At 39.8% G+C, this 18061-nt stretch overlaps 2 protein-coding genes across 3 annotated transcripts; both read left to right on the top strand.

The window, feature by feature from the left end:
- Positions 1-107: 107 nt before the first annotated feature.
- npl (N-acetylneuraminate pyruvate lyase (dihydrodipicolinate synthase)) lies at positions 108-6868 on the top strand. Of its 2 annotated transcripts, XM_086223779.1 has the most exons (13): positions 108-259; positions 543-650; positions 1508-1604; positions 2028-2101; positions 4312-4399; positions 4629-4686; positions 5523-5598; positions 5744-5836; positions 5933-6078; positions 6219-6265; positions 6344-6428; positions 6513-6552; positions 6642-6868. In XM_086223779.1, the coding sequence occupies exons 3-13, from the start codon at positions 1522-1524 to the stop codon at positions 6785-6787; spliced, it is 936 nt and encodes a 311-aa protein (XP_086079905.1). In that variant the 5' UTR covers positions 108-259; positions 543-650; positions 1508-1521; the 3' UTR covers positions 6788-6868. The 2 variants fall into 2 exon arrangements, with proteins under 2 accessions (XP_086079905.1, XP_086079906.1); XM_086223780.1 differs by lacking the exon at positions 543-650 and having other exon boundaries at positions 133-259.
- Positions 6869-12200: 5332 nt separating this feature from the next.
- On the top strand, positions 12201-17857 carry sec22bb (SEC22 homolog B, vesicle trafficking protein b). Its single transcript, XM_086223601.1, has 5 exons — positions 12201-12431; positions 14226-14335; positions 15291-15451; positions 15648-15794; positions 16672-17857. Exons 1-5 carry the CDS (start codon positions 12357-12359, stop codon positions 16824-16826), a joined length of 648 nt encoding a protein of 215 aa, XP_086079727.1. The 5' UTR covers positions 12201-12356; the 3' UTR covers positions 16827-17857.
- Positions 17858-18061: the final 204 nt, after the last annotated feature.

Genomic DNA, 18061 nt, shown 5'->3' with positions numbered 1-18061 from the left:
TCAGCGTATAACTACAGATATTATCACAAATAAATAATTCAACATATAAAAAGAAAAAGCTAAACATAACTTCCTGTCAAACACGGAATCTGTTACCTGACAGTCAAACTAAGGGACATAAATTGATCTATACTTTTGCGTCGCCTCACCGAAACTCGTAAATGGTCGGGGAAAAGGAACACTCTGATTAAAAGTGTTTCACCGCAATATTTCACATATGGCGTCGTCACCCAGCGCTGATTTTTGCCTTATCTGTTACGTAAGTTTTTAAACGTCATGAACTAATTTAATGTTTGCCTTTCAACTTTGTTAAGGATCTTTTCGTACACCCACTTTATTTTGATGAGAACCCATAACACCAATAAATACTTAAAACATAAAAAAAAAACTGGAGATGAAAAAATTGGTTTAAATATACACTCAGGGTTGGGTACCATAATGTTCACGTTTTCCTCTATTTACGTTCGCGTTGTTCGTCAGTAACTACACTTCCCAGAAAGCTTTGCAGTGTCACTTGACGCTTTGATATTTTCACGTGATAGGCACATCAACTAACCGCGGACCGGGAGAAAACAAGTAAAACTCAGCAGCCTTTCGTTCCTCAAAGTAAAATTGATGTTCTTACGCAGAGACAGAGAAGACTCCAACAGGTATGCAGCCGCGGACACTCTCACACAAGTCTTTAGGATTTTTATGAAGGATTCATTGTCCCTCGCGCCTCTTAGCTTTATACGACAAAATAAAACTACTCTATTTTTTTGTAAAGACATAAAAAATTTTTAAAAAAGAAGCAAACATCGCGCTTGATTAGAGATTAAGCGGTGTATTAAGTCTATTTTTCCTCAAGACCTTAACATTGTGAGACAGCATTTTTCATTTATTTCTTAGAAAATACTACATGGATCATTATTTAAAAAACAATCTGGTATATTATTTAATATAATATGGGGTATATTTGCTTAATATCTGTTAATATATAGGCTTTTTAAGAAGTGCCATTTGAATGTTGAATAATGTGCACAAAAAAACACATTTAGGTTATTCTGTTAGACATTATAATGTCCCCGAAGACTGGTTTGTTTCTGTTGTTGTATACGCCTCATGACTTTCGTGGAATTTTTTTACACAAACACAAAAGTGATAGCGTGAACTGGGAATCTGTCAAACAAGGACGTTGCATTGGCAGGATATATAGTCAACAATGCTTCATTTTTAATGGATACAATGAATTTTTCCTTTATCACTGTATTGTAGCTCTTGTAATCTCATTATGGCACTTTCTCATGTGGCAGTTTCAACATAATTCTGATGAATTATGAAGCCCCACTCGTAGATCATTCTCAGTCCCATGTGTCCTAATAGTCATATTGAGCCTGTAGATGTTAGTCAATTCAAGATAAGCCTTTAATAATAAGACAGTAAATACTACAGCTTTTTATTCTATTATTTTTTTCCCAAATCTTATTTTTCTCTTTGCCTTTCTTTCTACCCAACCTGACTGACATAGCTGACATATCTTTCATGATGTCTGGCACGGCTCCTCCTGCTAATAAAAAACTGGCTGGCCTCGTTGCAGCCACGTTTACTCCCTTCAATGACCATGGGTAAGTACCTTGTAGTCCTGGAGTCCAGGATAGAATGATGTGTTTAGTGCGTGTAGATATTCAGTTTCCATTCCCAAAAAAAAATGAAAATGAGTAATGTGAGGGAAGACAGATTGATGAGATTAAAGGGAAAAAACTGGATTAATGAGTGGAGAGGCAGGATGATGATGTAAAGTATGAGGGGCCTCTGGTATTTTGCCTTTGCAGTCACCAAATCTCACCCGTGAGAGTCAACCAACATTATCTACTCTGAAGCTGCACTTACTCTTTCCCAACACTCACCTTTTAAGTCCATTCGCATTGGTTTTCCTTTGATTGTCACCCGTCCGTATGTATGAACTGTTGCCACCCTGCCCACTTGTAGATCTGGAACATATTTGACAAGTATTCAGGTCTATATTTGTCATATTTTTCCCCAAACAGTGAAATCAACTTATCAGTGATTGGACCATATATTGACTACTTGACAGAAAAGCAAGGTGTAAAAAACATATTTGGTAAGTTTACAAGTGGATTCTTTCTCTTGAAACTCATCGTTGTCTGTGTCCCCCTCTGAATTAAGATATGTTTAATTTCCTAATGTCTAACCTGTCAAATAACATGTTTACTCCTTTGTCCTGTTCAACATAGCGACTTCTATTTTATGTTTTGATTGTTAGGAAATCTTGTCAGTCAGGTCTGGAATATAATCATGGTCTCAGGTTACATTCAGGTGATTTTATTCTTTCTTTTCTTTTTTTTTTTGTTTGTTTCCGTAACAAAACCTTCAAAAACCAGGGTATCTTTAGTGTGGCAGGTTCTCAGCTTGGAGGGAAAAAGGGGAGTGTTGATCGTCTGATACATTGTTGGCTGCAGAGACACACGAGTGGATGTGTGTAGCAGTAGTCAGTTGTCTCTGAGCATTATATGTGGGACAATTTCAATTGCAAATCCTCCCAAAAAATCAAATTACAAACATCTTAAAATTCCAAAAGAAACCATGCATCACATCACGTATTGCATAACTCCAGTAACTGATGATGACAGACATTGCTTCACACCATAAAGGATCAAGAATCGAGACAGTCCATTTAAGAGCTGCTCTCTGTATCTGTGTCACATGTTTTTTTTTCCATCGGCCCCGTCCCTTTAGGAGACTAGCAGCAGATCCTGGAATGGTTAGGAATGATTGTTTCACCCCGAATTCACCAAAGTAAAGATGTGACCCTTTTTTCAAAAGGCAGCGAAGCCACATATCTTCTCAACATTCTTACTGTAATTATGAAATGAATCTTTATTTGCACAAAGTCAAGTCAAGTTAGTTTTATTTATAAAGCGCCAAATCACAACAAAAGTTATTTCCTGACACTTAAAAGGTAGAGCAGGTCCAGTACCTCACTCCTTCATTGAATGTACACCCAACAATTCTCCATCAGCAGCACGTCCTGCAACAGTGGTGATGAAAACCTTTCTTTTAACAGGCAGGAAGGTTGAGCAGATCCAGGCTCAATGGGGACGGCCTTCTGCTTTGACCGGTTGGGGGGAAAGAGAGCAGGAGAGCAGGGTGGAGACAAAGACAGATAATGGAGGAAGACAGATACAGAGAAGGAAAGAGAGGGACAGAGATAAAGAGGGAGAGAGAAAGGGAAGAGACAGGATGTGCCTTATCTTAGAAATGTTATGAAACTGAAAGAAAGCAGTCCTAGAAATTTGCTTAATGTGGGCATTAAAGGGCAGATCCTGATCAAAGAGAACTCCTAGGTTCCTTACGGTAGTGCTGGGGGCCAGGGTGATGCCATCCAGGGTAACCATCTCAGTAGATAGGGTGTTTTGGGCCCAGCACAATCATTTCAGTTTATCAGAGTTTAATAAAAGTAAATTATGGGTCATCCAAGTTCTTATCTCCTTTAGACAGGCCTCCAGTTAATCAAATGATTTGTTTCCTATATATATATATATATATAAGTGATATAATAATGAAGTGCAGGAACATGGGGACTTCAGATTAGAACAAACTTCACAAGTTCTTCCTCAGTTCTGGTGAAACATCAGAGCAGCAGCAGGTCAGAGTTCACCAATGACAGTTAATTTTGATGACTGACAGATTCGTTGGTGTTGCAATCAGCCGTTGCATTACAGCTACAGATGGTGCTGTAACCCTGCAATTTAGGAGTAAGTGGCATCAAATGTGAACTCGTGTGTCCCTGCTTTTGAATTAAATTACATAATAATCCCAAATACATTTTAGGCCCACTATGAAATTAAATATAATCAGCTTATATCAAACTCTGTAGACATTTCACTGACTGTATGATATTGTTTCATTAGAAAGCATTGATAATATATTGACTCTTCACTTGTAATTTGCATTCTTTGCACTAAATTGTCTGACCTTGCTGGCCGTGCTGATATGTTTTATCAAACAAGCTTCTCCTTTGCCTTCAGCATGCGTCATTCAAACATGATCGCTGATGTGAGCTCCTTTCTGAGGTCCTTCTTTTGATTGAGGCCAGTCAGCCGTACCTGATAGGCTGGGCTTGGCAGCGGACCTCTTTTCATACCTGTAAATTTGGCTTAAAATCTTTGTGGTTCTTTTCTGACCTGCCATGTTTAGAGTGTTAAAAATCTAGATCCATGTCACCTTGCTCTCTTTACTAACCATGCAAGATATGCATTCGGTGATAAGAATATTGCTCTGAAAATTAAACACACGAGCGCTTCTCGACAGTGAATGGCACCACGGGGGAGTTCGCGTCTCTCACTGTTGCTGAGAGGATGAGCCTGGCAGAGGACTGGTGTCAGAAAGCCAAAGGAAAGTAAGTCCTCATGCTCCCTCTTGATCCAGAAATATGTCTGTAGACCTCCTCATCATCCCACTGCACAATTATGATGCTAAAAATTATAGATGCAGACACTGTAGTGATTTCATCTGGAACCAGCGTCTGTGTTTATGATTTGAAGGAGAAGTTAGTGTTACAGATTCTAACTTATTTACTCTGTGTGTGTGTGTGTGTGTGTGTGTGTGTGTGTGTGTGAACTCTACAGAATGGATCATGTGATTTTGCATATCGGTTGCTCAAGTCTCAATGATTCCCTGGAACTGGTGAGTTTCTGGAACCTGTGATTCATAAGGCGCCGGAGGCGTGGTCTCTTCCTGTTACTTGTTCGAACAGGTCTACTTTCAGTGTCTGCTCGGCGTTGTTGTCACAGGGAAAACTGTTAAGAATCTTCACACTTGATTAAAAGTTGGACTCTGAATATTTATGTCGAACATGAGAAAGAATGACTTCCATGAAACAGACGTTGACAATTAAATTTGATTTACATTACTCATGAAAATAAGAAAATGGCAATATAGTTTGTAATGTAAAGTCACTCCATGAAAAAAATGTCATTGGATAAAGAGAGAAGATAACTTCTGATTTAAATAGAGATTATATACATAAATACAATTTGCAGTATTTTTCTTATTTTTTTTCTTATTTCTTGTTTTTCTTTCCCTCTTTAGGTAGGCCTACAATTACTCTCTCAATTAGATGTCCTTTATAGGCCCCTTCTGATCTCTTGTCTCCAGTTTGCCCTTTGCACTGAAATTCTTCTTGTAATATCTCTTTCTGTGCCCTTAATTGTGCTAAAAAATATTTTTTTAAAAACGGTAATGACGCCATAAAGATAAATTCTCCTCTCCATTACCGCGTTGTTCGTAGAAGTAAATTCATTGGCCCCCGTTATGTAAAATTTAATTAATTTTTGGTGTGGCACACTTAAGACAGGAAATAATTAACATTCTTCAACCAGCTGTGAGCTTTGCTCAGAAGAAAAAAATAACAGGTTGAGCACGTCACTATTTTAGCTTGTTTTTTTTTTTTTTCTCAAACGTAGTCAGTAGAAATACTGCGATGTACAATTCCTCATCTTCCACCTCAATCTTCCCTTCAGGCGCGCCATGCTCAGCGGCTCCAGGCTGATGGGATTGCAGCCATCTCCCCTTCCTTCTTCAAACCCGCAACAGCAGGTATGCAATGCTGTTAGTGGTGAAAGCATTTACTGCTATGGTTTGATACGGCTTTTATGGGATCATTCATAGTCGATACTTTCACATTGAAGTCAAATGTCAGTACTGTATTTTCTCCGTGTCTGTCCTTCTCATCCTGTCTCAGAGGCGTTGAGGATGTACCTCCACAAAGTGGCTGCAGCCGCCCCAGATATTCCCTTCTACTATTATCATCTCCCAGCTGTCACTGGTGTTAAGAGTTAGTGCCACTGATCACTGGTTTTAGCAAATGTTTTGGCCAGAGCCTGCTGAATGTGTTAACCTCTGACCACCCTCCATGCCTTTTACTGTTCAGTTCTGGCAAGAGATGTGTTGGATGGTATCGAGACGCTCATCCCCACCTTCAGAGGCATCAAGTTCAGTTCGACCGACCTGTTGGACTTTGGCCGCTGTGTCAGCCTTAGCCAGCCCCAGTGGTCACTCCTCTACGGCGTGGATGAGGTCAGCTCTCTTTCTTTCTCTCTCTCTCCCACTCCACATTGTCCTTCTATTTTTTTACACAGATAGGTTGTCCCTTTGTTCGTCACTGAATCCACCAGACTGATTCATCATTGAACACATTTGCTTTTATTTTATCAAAGCAACTGCTTGGAGCTCTGCCACTGGGAGCCCAGGGAGCAGTCGGCAGGTCAGTGTATGTTGCATGATACCCCTCTCACACTCTCCATCCAGCAGTTATTAATGGCTTTTGTTTCTCTTCCAACAGCACTTATAACTATCTAGGAAGCCATTTCAACAAGCTGCTATCAGGATACGAGTCATGTGACCTCACCCAAGCCAAGACCATACAGGTACGGTGCATCTCCCAGCTGGCCGTGCATCTCATGATATTTGTCTTCCGTTTGCTCATATCTTGATTTTCTTTTCACAACCAGTTCAAGGTACAAGACTTTATCTGCTTCGCCATGGAAAAGAGTGAGTGGTGTTTCTATTAAACGGACTCTCTTATTTGTGCTGTAGCAGTGTTATTTTAACTTTTTAACCCGCTTTGTTGTTGTTTATAGGATTCGATGTGGGAGTGAACAAGCGGGTGATGGAACAGATATCAGGCCTGACTCTGGGTCCCCCTCGACTCCCTGTGATGCCTTGTACTGTTGAACATGCCCAGACCATCGTTCACAAATTATACAGTGTTTTCCCTGAAGACTGATATGCTGTAGATTGTTGAACTTTAAAAAAAAAAAAAAAAAGCTTTCCGCTATATTCATGCTTCCGAGTATCACTTCAATTTGTCCAACTAACTGCATTAAAACCGCATTCGCATAGCTTTAGTTGCTTTGCCAAATTCTACTGCAAGTTTGTTTTGTGGTTTGTTTGGGTTTTTTTTCAATGCACTGAATGATTCCAACAGCTGGGCATTAAATCATTGGGGTTTATCTCTTTATTGAACATACGATTATATTTCAGGGGCAGTCTCTACTGTTTTTTTCTCCACTCCATTTTTTTTGTTATATTCCGTTTACTGAGAAATTTTCCACAAATGTTGATGTTTCTATCATTTCATATACTATAAATAATTGTTTTTACTGTTACATTTAGGTGGGATGGAGGGGTACTGTAAAATTCTTAGGAACCTTCCATCACTTTTGAGGTTTCGGTGCCCTATTTTTCACGACCAGATCGCAGCTCAAGTCAGCAGTGAGGCAGCCACAACCAGAAACTTACCCTGATTTGTCAACTATTTCACTCTGATTTGGATCATAATTTACATCATGACCATTGTGAGATATTGAAGAAGACTTAAAATTAATGATTTAAATTATTAACTCATCAGAATAAAATAGACTGAGGCGACAAGTCAAGTGAGACGTCAGTATCTCAAGACAGCATAATGATGACCGAGTGAACTCACCCCTTGTTGGCTGTGAGTAAGAATGCAAGTTCAAGGCACTTCCACTTTGGCTTCATGTCAGACCTGGAGGCTATGTCCAGCTCTTTCATACTGTCAGGAGGCTGAAAATGTTATGAAATGTGTACTGTTGAAATGGAAAAAAGGGAAATATGTAATGAGCCTTTTTAATATGGCAAATGATCACAATTTTCTTACAAATAAATCTGCTGAGCAACTCGACTCCTTTTTTTTTCTTCATAAGAATTTTCAAAATCAAAAGATCTGATTATTTTAAATAGTTTAGCAAAGCATCAAGAAAAACTTCTTTTTAGATCGTTCTTTTTCAAACCTGAAATATTTCCAAATTCAGTTAAACAGATTATGTCCATCTGTTACCGTTTAATTCAGCTGCCTCTTCATTCACCACAAAATCAAGTCAATTTTATTTGTCTAGCACCAAATCACAAGTTATCTCATGACACTTTACGAGTAGAGCAGGTCTAGTAGCACACCAATCAGTGATCAATGAAACAGCTCTATAATTTATGAAATGGTATCCATCCCAAGTTTTGTACTGTGGTATAGAGTTTTGCTGTTTTCCTTTTATTTGTGAATTTACCAGTTTGGAATGATAAATGTCACATGTGAGTTACAGGTTCAGAAACCCCAGTGATTCTCCTGTATTTTGTGGATTCTTCTGTACTCAATCAGATGTTCCAGCGCGCCATATTTATGTTCTCTTCAATACTCCCATTCATCACTCTGAGACGTTCTTTGATGGATAAGTACAGCGATAATTTGAATACACTTTGATGCTTGCAAATACAGTGAGTGGATGGTAAATACGGAGTATTGACCCTTGATCATACAAGTCATTTTAAATGTCTTAGTTTGTGTATGAATGCTTATAACTATAAGAACACAATAACACATTAAAAAAAAAACTTCTTAACATCGTAATGAGTTATGATATTTAACTGCACTAATGAGGCATTATATTCACTATATGTATTTTCATAAAGGGGCAGCATGGCTTAGAGTTAGATGGATGGATGGTATGTTCATAATGTATTTTAATGTATAATAGACATGGGCTCAATAGCTCTGTCTGCCCATAATGATCCTGAGCCAGACCAGAGACCAGAGAGCCTTGACGAAATTAAAAGAATCTTTGTCTTAAGGTTAATGTTGTCATTAACATATTGATCTGTTGTTAATATCAGAGTGTGTGTTACGTGGATGCCTACCCGCAACCTGTTGACCTTAGAGAAATGAGAAACAGCCAGACCTCAATGCCCGCAAATGGCTGACACACCACTTTTTCATGTTTAAAATAAAAAATCTGTTTTTAAACCCCCAAAAATTGCTGACTTGCTGCCAGAAACCCAGCAGAAAAGATTCAGAAGAAGAAGAAGACGGAGAAGGAGGAGGAAGATGGTCGAAAGTTGGCTAGTTTTATAAAATCTTGATCCTTATTTTACATTATAGAAGAAAAGTCAGCACTTCATCAATAAGTGTGACTGAAGAAAGCTTTTGCAACTTGACTTCATGTATTTATTTCTCATAAATAAGAAGAAGCTCAGCTTTATTACTATCAAAGATTGTTTCCTTCCATATACCAAAAAATGCAAGTTATGTTAAATAGAGACTGTATGGCTGTTGGAGAGAATGTGAATGTGTATGTTTGTATGTCCCTATAGAAAAGCTATATGATAGATGACCAACCAGTCCAAGGTCTGTCCCAGTTCTTGCCCAGTGACAGGTTGCATAGACCCTCCACCCCCAACCGATATAAACAACGGATGGATTAATCCCGGTGATGAAAAAGACTGATGATGAAAAAAAAGAGCCTCTATCCCATGATGACACCCTCATAACCTAAAAGTGTGTCAGGATGTTGCTCCAGTTATGATCCAGTGTGTGGTGTGAAACCCAGAACCTGCCGACCTGCAAACATGTGATTTCAGTGTTTAATTTCATGACTGCAAAACGACTGGCAGTGAAAAGAAGGACATATTTGACTCTATTTGTTTGTGTGTGTGTGTGTGTGTGTGTGTGTGTGTGTGTGTGTGTGTGTGTGTGTGTGTGTGTGTGTGTGTGTGTGTGTGTGTGTGTGTGTGTGTGTCCTGCAGTGGTTCCTACGTATTCTGGTACATATTCTCAGGCTTGTGTTTGGTCAGCTGTTAACTTGTTAACTGAAGTAGTCGCCATCAGATGAAAGCTGATCCTCTGAGCGGAAGAGTGACAAAAAGATGAAGTTGTGTTCTAGAGATAACAGCAAGGTTAGATAGTATGATCAAAGAAAGAAATATTCCTTCAATATCAAAATTCAAAATGTAAAAAAAAATGATCACAAGTATTGATATTTGTGATCAGACCCAATGAGATAATGATTATGTCAGTAAACGCAGCTGCTTCTGCTTAGGGACTCACAGCTTCTTCAGATGACTCAGTAAAGTTACATTCAGAACCATGCAACAAAAATACAAGTCCTAAAGAAGCCCCGACCAGCCAGCTACAATGACTACTGCCCCGTGGCGCTGACTTCCATAATCATGAAGTTCCCCGAGTGGCCGGTCATGCAGAACATCAAATTCATCCTCCCTCAGGATGTTTTGGCCAGCATTCAGTTTGCATACAGGTCAAACAGGTCCACAGAGGATGCCATTTCCACCACTCTCCATCCAGCCCTCGCCCACTTGGACACAGTGAAATCTTGTGCGCGAATGCTATTCTTGGATTTCAGTTCAGCAATTAAAACAATTGTTCCCCAGCAGCTAATACAGAAACTCAGACAATATGAACTCAAAACCTCTCCCTGTAACTAGGTACTGGACTTTATTCAGGCTGAGCGCAGGGGACCTCAAGGGTGTGTGCTCAGCCTGCTGTTCTTCCTCCTGTTGACCCATGACTGTGTACAAACTTACACTTGTGATGGGCCACATCGCAATCGATGATCGATGATGACGCCAACAGTTGGTCTGTGGTGTAAAGACAACAAACTCCTCCTTAATATGGGAAGACCAAAGAGGTTGCCGTTGACTTCAGAAGCCATTCACACCATCCCCCTTTGACCATCGGGTCAGGTGAAGTTTGCAGAGTGAGTTGAGGTCCAGAGAGGAAAAGCTGGAGCAGAGTTGAAGGAGGAAAGCTGGGCAGATGAATCTGGCAGGGGAATCTGAGAGATCTGGACACAGAGAGGACAAAAGGTAAATTCAAATACATAGAACAAGAAACAAACTTCCTATCAGGAGCCAGGTTGAATATCACATGGGGTAACAGGCAATCAGGTAGTGAGCAGAGGAATTAAATAGGGCAGGCAAAAAGGGAACTTGATTGCTTGGTCAAGATGCGGGTGTGTGATGAGCAACAGATGAAGGCCTGAAGGATCTCCAACTCCACCCCAAATCCAGACACACGAACACAGAACAAACAGACAGGGGGCGACAAACACACACCTGAGGGGAGCGAGAGAACAGAGGAAATGCAGGGCAAAAAACATGCTGAACCCTGACGAGGTTATCTTAATTATTCATTTATTAAAACAATTGACATGCATTCCAATAAGTTCTCAATCATCACGTCAAACCTCCGACCACTATATAACTAAAAGTTTTTATCAACATAAACACATATAGCTGAATTCATGTCCAACCAGTCCAAAGTCTTTTCCTTTATCAGAGTTAATGCAAGCCTCAGATATAGCAGTTATGTTGAATGGTTGTGTAAACTGGCTTAAATATTCCGAGATGTTATCAGAGTTTTCATACAGGCTTTGGTAATGAATAGGATTATTGATAATTTTGCTATCTGATTTAATGGTCGGATTGTATTGTTCATTTGAGTGGTATCAGTTGGAATCAGAATCAGATTCAGAATCAGAATCAGAAAAGACTTTATTGCCAAGTATGGTTTCATACATACCAGGGATTTGTTGTGGTGCTGTTGGTGCATGCAGTCCAATAATCTAAACTAAACTAAACTAACTTCCTCAAGAGAAGAAATTATTGTCTGTTCTTTCATATTCTGTAAATTGTAATCCGTACATTCAGATGTTTTTTAGTTTAAGTTTATCATGATGAAAATGTGTGTGTGTGTGTGTGTGTGTGTGTGTGTGTGTGTGTGTGTGTGTGTTCGTGTGTGTGCGTGTGTGTGTGTGTAGGGGGTGGGAGTGGCTGGAGCCTATCCCAGCTGACATTGGACGAGAGGCGGGGTTCACCCTTGACGGGTCGCCAGTCCGTCGCAGGGCCACCAGGAGCAATTAGGGGCCCAATGTCTTGTTCAAGGACACCTCGACATGGTCGATCGGAGGAAGTGAGGATCGAACCAGCGACACCGCAGACACAGTCGCTGGACAGCCACGTTACCTCCGAGTCATACCGCCACCTAATATATTCATAGCTTAAAAACATAGACTGTAAATTGACTTCGTCAAAATGTAGCAGTACAGAAACAGGTCTAAATATGTTTATAAAGTACAACAAAAAAATAAATCAATTAATTACAAAATAGAGGAAAACAAATCACAGAACAAGTTTTATACACATGCATGAGCAGCAGCTATGATTAGCTTAGACATTGCCTCTTGTTAATATAGTCCATAAGAATGTCCAACATAATATCACAAAACTGTAATTTTTGCAAACTCACTCTGATAAAAAAAAAAGAAAAGAAAAGACGTAGAACCTTCTTTGAGGCTATTTGGTTCCGCGTCATACGCGGACGGAACCATTAAACTGTCACACACACACAAAGCTGTCGCTCTTCCGGCCAGCTCAGCGCGTCAGTCCTGAGGTGTTGTCCGTTTACAGGCTGTCAAACACCAGTGTCAGTTACCTTCTCTTTCTGGTTCAGCGGGTCGCGGAGAGGCAGCAGGACTTAGGGAGAGATGGTGCTGCTGACGATGATCGCTCGGCTGGCTGACGGACTGCCGCTAGCCGCGTCTATGCAGGAGGACGAGCAGGTTACTAACCCAGCCTTCTCTGCCTATTTGTTGGTAGCCTGCATGTTTTCTGCCAATAGCACAGGCTTCTGTAGTATGTGTCTAAAATGTCTGGTTCTGTGGACACGCTTGCCACGGTAACGTTGCTCCCCTGCCGGGGCTGTCAAACACACGGACTGGTTTCCTCCAGATGTGGAAGACTCACCGGCCACTGGATATAGCAGAAAACGGTCCAAAGACTTGCTGATACGTGGAGGTGTTGTGTTGTAGGCCCGTCTACCTGCTCTTTATTTACCTACTGCAGCTGACTCACTCCCGAGTGTTTAATGAGTACGTTCGCATAGTGTCAACCCCCCTCATACTAAGGTGGTTACCAGGGTCGCTTTACAGCCATGATGTGGGCCACATCTGGACCAAACACTTAGTGCTTCTTATGGGAAAATTTGCTCTGACCTATACTCAACCCCAAACCTCTGTCTCATAAAGGTCTAAAAAGACCTACTAACCTTATTCGTAGATACTAACCTTAGGCCAATTTAAGTTTTATTTATAGCCTTGGAGAACACACAGCAGAGAACTTTTTTTGGTTCTTTTTTGTATGGTCTGCATCACCAGCAGTATAATACTGTTACACAGTAATGCACTCTTGGGAATATTGATTAGAAAATCCTGCACTGTACAATGTGATGATCATATCACATGGAAATGATTATCCTGGTTGGATTTTTTAAAAATCCAACATTTTATCAGCGGTTCGTATTGCAGGTATTTCTTTTCTACATGCAGAGCTATCCCCTCATAAATGAATAAATTTATACTTTTAGGGATATAACAGGGATCAAGATTTATATATATATATATATATATATATATATATATATATATATATATATATATATATATATATATATATCCCTACTGGAAACCAATGAGCGCTGAGAGTACAATATACACTAATAAAATGTGTACACAATTATTGCAAGCAGATAAGAGCCAGATGATTGCATCACTAACCTGTCAGCATATACGTTGGCTCGCAAGACAAATCAGTTTATAAAACCAAAAAGATGTTACATCATCACCGTTATATAAGTTGTCCTCCGCAGATGTTTCTGTTCAACTGAACACTGCGTTTACGAGTGGGGTGGAGATATCAAATACTGTTATAGCAGATTTACTGAATATGGAACTTATTTTTGGAACACCAGCTGAACTCCAGTATTATTGCTTAATCAGCGCCTGCTCACTGTCAAAGAAGTAGGTCAATATTTTACAGATGTTTTCTGGAACATGGCTCAGCACATCAAAGCAGACACAGAATGTGTACAGTGGTAAAAGTGGTTACTAACTTGCTAAGTTGTTATAATGTGAAGTTAACACTGGTTTTTTTCTCACTCTCTTGATTGCTTTCTTAAAGGGGAGTGAAAAGGTTTGTTGTGTCTCTGCTCTCTGCTTCTGCAGCATGTTTGTGTCTGTGATGCTACAGTTTAGCATTCATCGTCATTCAGCTTCCAAATTCTGACCATAAACAGTTTGCGTGGCGTGGCTGTGTGTACTATCAGGTCTCACATGTAGCATCACATGGTTTAGTCAGTCTTCCATGTCGGGCGTCTATTTTCAGCAGCTCTAAGGTGGGGCGAGAAAAACACTCACCATCAAAGTGTAGCATGCAGATGATTTGAGTCAGTCTAAGGGTTTTACTCTTCTGTTGCTAGACAGTTAACTGAATCCAGTTTCATGAGCTGTTTAAAGTTACTATGCCGTATAAGATGTGTGTGGGTTTGCTAACCATCGCTGGTGTGTTGTGTGTGGTAGTTGGGTCGGGACCTGCAGCAGTATCAGAGTCAAGCCAAGCAGCTCTTCAGGAAGCTCAATGACCAGAGTCCCACGCGCTGCACCTTAGAGGCAGGTTCCATGGCATTTCAGTAAGTACGAAGCATTAACTTGGCTACCGCATAACTTCTGCATGTGTAACGAGACTGAGGAAACCCGGCGATAACGCACCTATGACCTAGATATTGATGATATGAATACGTGTAAACAATGCCCTGAGGTTTGTGGGGATTTAAAAAGTAGTTTGCTCTTACTGTTATGCAGAAAACAATGAATACAACTCATATAAACACCTCTAAACCGCAAGCAATTCCCATAATAGTCACTGATTTGTTTGATCGTTGGCAAATCATGTGATTAAATCATTACACGTCTAGAAATGAAATATAAATGTATTGTTTTTGTTCACGCTGTGAAGTCCACATCACTGCCAGTAGTTTAGCATTTGTTATTATGTAACCATAGCACATTTGTAAATTGCTGGACTTTTATACATCATATTAACATTTCAAAGTGTACTTTCATTTTTATTTTGTAATACATTCATAATTCCTAGCCATCATATGTCGTTATTTGCCTTCACTGAAAAAAAAAAATTTAGATCTGAAAATGACAATTATTCAGATCAGTTACGTATCAATATGATTGTAATCTGTTGCAGCATAGGTATTGCTAAAATTGTAACCAATATTACTATCATATTGAATTTTTTACCCAATTGGTATGAATTTGGTCTTGAGAGGGAAGAATCTCATTCTTGCGAATGGTTATAAATGTGGTTGTAATCGTATAATTGAAACCCAATTATCCACTTGCTTTCATTTACGGAGAGCCATAGAACACAATGCAACAATTAATTGTACATATTTTTAGCATAACTAATAATATATAGTGAAGCCACGATTATCTTAGTAAAGTATTGTGAAGCCATTTTTGATGCAGCACTATTATCCATTAGATAAATCTGCCTCTCCTCAATCATTCAGGTTCTTACCATTTTTAACAAAATCCCGTGCAGCACATGTTTAGAGGGTCTTCTGTCTGCAGCTACTTTATAGAGAAAGGAGTGTGTTACCTCGTGCTGTGTGAAGCCAGCTTCCCCAAGAAGTTGGCCTTTGCTTACCTAGAAGACCTGCAGGCAGAGTTTCATGAGCAGCACGGGAAAAAGGTCCCCACCGTATCCCGGCCTTACTCCTTCATTGAGTTTGGTAAGAAAACAACAGCCTTGTACTCTATTTTAAATCACAATTCATCAGAACTTGATCGACATGTTATTAAAGCCACTTATGAAGTTATTCTCACACAATTTGTGCCCGTTTTCCATCTTTGTATTAACTTGGACATTTTTTGAAAAACATTCCAGAGTTTACCTGCAACCAGTTCTGCTTATCTCTCCATTACCAGACACCTACATCCAAAAAACCAAGAAGTCCTACATTGACAGCCGAGCCAGAAGGAATCTAGGCAGCATTAACACAGAGCTCCAGGATGTACAGAGGATTATGGTGGCCAATATAGAGGAGGTGCTACAGAGAGGAGAGGCTCTCTCCGGTAAGGCCGTCTACCTCCAGCCTTATTCACTCTGATTGTGAAAAAACCTGAGTTCATATTCAAAAAGCAGTTACAGAATTCTGAGAAATTCTGAGCTTCACGACAGACTCTTAAGAATTTCCCCTTAAGGTTAAGCTGTTATGATAGATAAGATAAAAACCACTTCGCTCTTCAGAGAGCTCCTCAGGAGTGTGAAGGAGGACTTTTAAGGAGCTTAAGAGTTTCTTCCGTAGTTGAGGAAATGACGGAAATAGGAAGAGAAAGGAGAATAAAAAAAAAAAAGAGTAAATTGACTGAAAATTTGATTTTATCACGAAAGAATTGTGTTCATCATCAATTTGATTGGATGCGCTGTCTTCTCCCGCCAAACAACAACACAGCATTCCCAAGAAAGAGTGAAAACAACTTTAAGGTATTTGGATTCTGGGAAAATGCTGCAGCACGGCAGCTTATTTGGGTTGGACGCACAGTGGTGATGACAGTGTTATAGTGTTGAGGAATTTGTGTAATCTAATCCCCGCCGGGTGTCCGCACCTTGCAAGCTCACAAAGGAATGTTCATGGGCGTATTCCCCACCCTATTGTTACGAGCATCATTGCAACTTAAGAAAACTATATTTTATTACCATTCTCTTTCCTATTAATATGTAATGAAATTTAAAAAAAATTGCCAACAAGAGCGCCATCATTTATTTTTTTAATAAAGAAAAAAGTTACATCTTTTTACTTGATGGACTATGTTAAACAGTCAGAGCTGCTCTAAAAATATTCCTTAAACACTCCTTCACTCCTGATCTCAGAGTCCTCGCCAGACATATTTAGGAAACTTTAAGAATACAGCGCTGCTTCTTAATTTCACACTCTTGCCCCCCCCCCAGCACTAGACTCCAAGGCCAGCAACCTGTCCAGCCTATCAAAGAAGTACAGGAGTGATGCCAAGTATCTTAACACCCGCTCCACCTATGCCAAGCTTGCAGCTGGCGGCGTCTTCTTCATCATGCTCATCGTCTATGTGCGCTTCTGGTGGCTCTGAGGGAGGAGGATGAAGGAAGTGCCGAATGTCTCGACGTCTGCAGGCACCAAGAGAAGTTTTCACCAGGCACCTCGAGAAGTTGTAACAGGATCCCTGCCTTTAATAAGACTTTTCAGACCATACTGCCGCCCATTTTGTTGTGTGATCTGAATATAAATGATGTCATAATACATAGTTTCATGATTAGCAATTATAGTACTGCACTCGTAGTTCCCCTGGTGTTTAGAGGAAATGAGTGAGTGCGTGGGGTTTGTTTTTGGAGATCCACGTGAAAGATTTGACTGTTCTGTCATTTTCTAAACCTGTACGGCTACGGGCCCATGTGATTTTATCTCATGTACTGTCCAACAATACAGGGAAAACATATTTAATTTATCCTGATGATACTGGTTCCCATGATACTGGTTCATTAACTTTATAATCTTAGTAGTTCTGGCTTAATGATGGATGCAGATGTTTGGGAAAACATGACATTAATCTTTAGCCTGTTGAATATTTTCATCAACGATCAATGTCGTTTTTTTTTTTTTTTTTTTTTAAGGTTCTGTGTGGAAGCCTCGCATACGCTTGTGATTTGCAGTTTTGTTTTGTTTTGTTTTTTTCCCGCCATCATGGGATGTCCTGAACTGCGTGTATGTCTGTATGCTCCCTCACACTACATGGACCAGCACCTTCCTGTCCCCAGGCATATTACAAAGTAGTTGCTGTCTGGTTGGGTACTTTCATTTTCTATAAAGTTTACACAAGTGTAGACGATAGTTAGCACGAGAGTTGCAGGTGTTGCTAGGCAGTCACTGTGAGGACTCTCTTTTTCTGTTCTGTCTGCTATCTAAAAATAAAATCATTTGCACGACACACGCTTCCTTTTTGTCAGAGGGCCTTGAGGTGAACCATGATCAACACTCTTTGATAAAGCTTGGCTTGAATGCTCACTATTGTTTAGGTCATCATCCAGAGCCAAAACCTGTAATTAAACATAATTCTTTCACCAATATAATTTGTCATGTTTAACCTTTTAGATCTTTTTTGGTTTTTTTTGCATTATTTAATATTAAATATCCAAAATGTATATTCCATACATGATACATAATAACAAAAATACAACAAAAAACAGTGTTAGAAAAATGAGTGGGTAAAAGCTCTTAGAGGAAGCCAGTTATGAAAACTCATGGCTCAAGTATGTTGCTCCTGTAGTTTCACTCATCAGGGCTACGCCAAGTGTCTGTGCTTGTTAT

Source organism: Aulostomus chinensis, chromosome 14 (genome assembly GCF_037954235.1).
Source record: "Aulostomus chinensis isolate RoL2024-O1b breed Wild chromosome 14, RoL_Achi_v1.0, whole genome shotgun sequence".
Lineage (NCBI taxonomy): Eukaryota > Metazoa > Chordata > Actinopteri > Syngnathiformes > Aulostomidae > Aulostomus > Aulostomus chinensis.
Note: the sequence above shows the minus strand (reverse complement) of the source record. Positions and strands in the feature narration are given on the sequence as shown.

Bases quoted from the DNA above. Each gene is read 5' to 3' on its own strand.
- npl (XM_086223779.1), top strand. From the start codon at position 1,522: ATGATGTCTGGCACGGCTCCTCCTGCTAATAAAAAACTGGCTGGCCTC. The intron at 4,400-4,628 runs GTAAGTCCTCAT...TGAACTCTACAG, and splicing joins TGTCAGAAAGCCAAAGGAAA to AATGGATCATGTGATTTTGC. The intron at 5,599-5,743 runs GTATGCAATGCT...ATCCTGTCTCAG, and splicing joins CTTCAAACCCGCAACAGCAG to AGGCGTTGAGGATGTACCTC.
- sec22bb (XM_086223601.1), top strand. From the start codon at position 12,357: ATGGTGCTGCTGACGATGATCGCTCGGCTGGCTGACGGACTGCCGCTA. The intron at 14,336-15,290 runs GTAAGTACGAAG...TTCTGTCTGCAG, and splicing joins GCAGGTTCCATGGCATTTCA to CTACTTTATAGAGAAAGGAG. The intron at 15,795-16,671 runs GTAAGGCCGTCT...CCCCCCCCCCAG, and splicing joins GAGAGGAGAGGCTCTCTCCG to CACTAGACTCCAAGGCCAGC.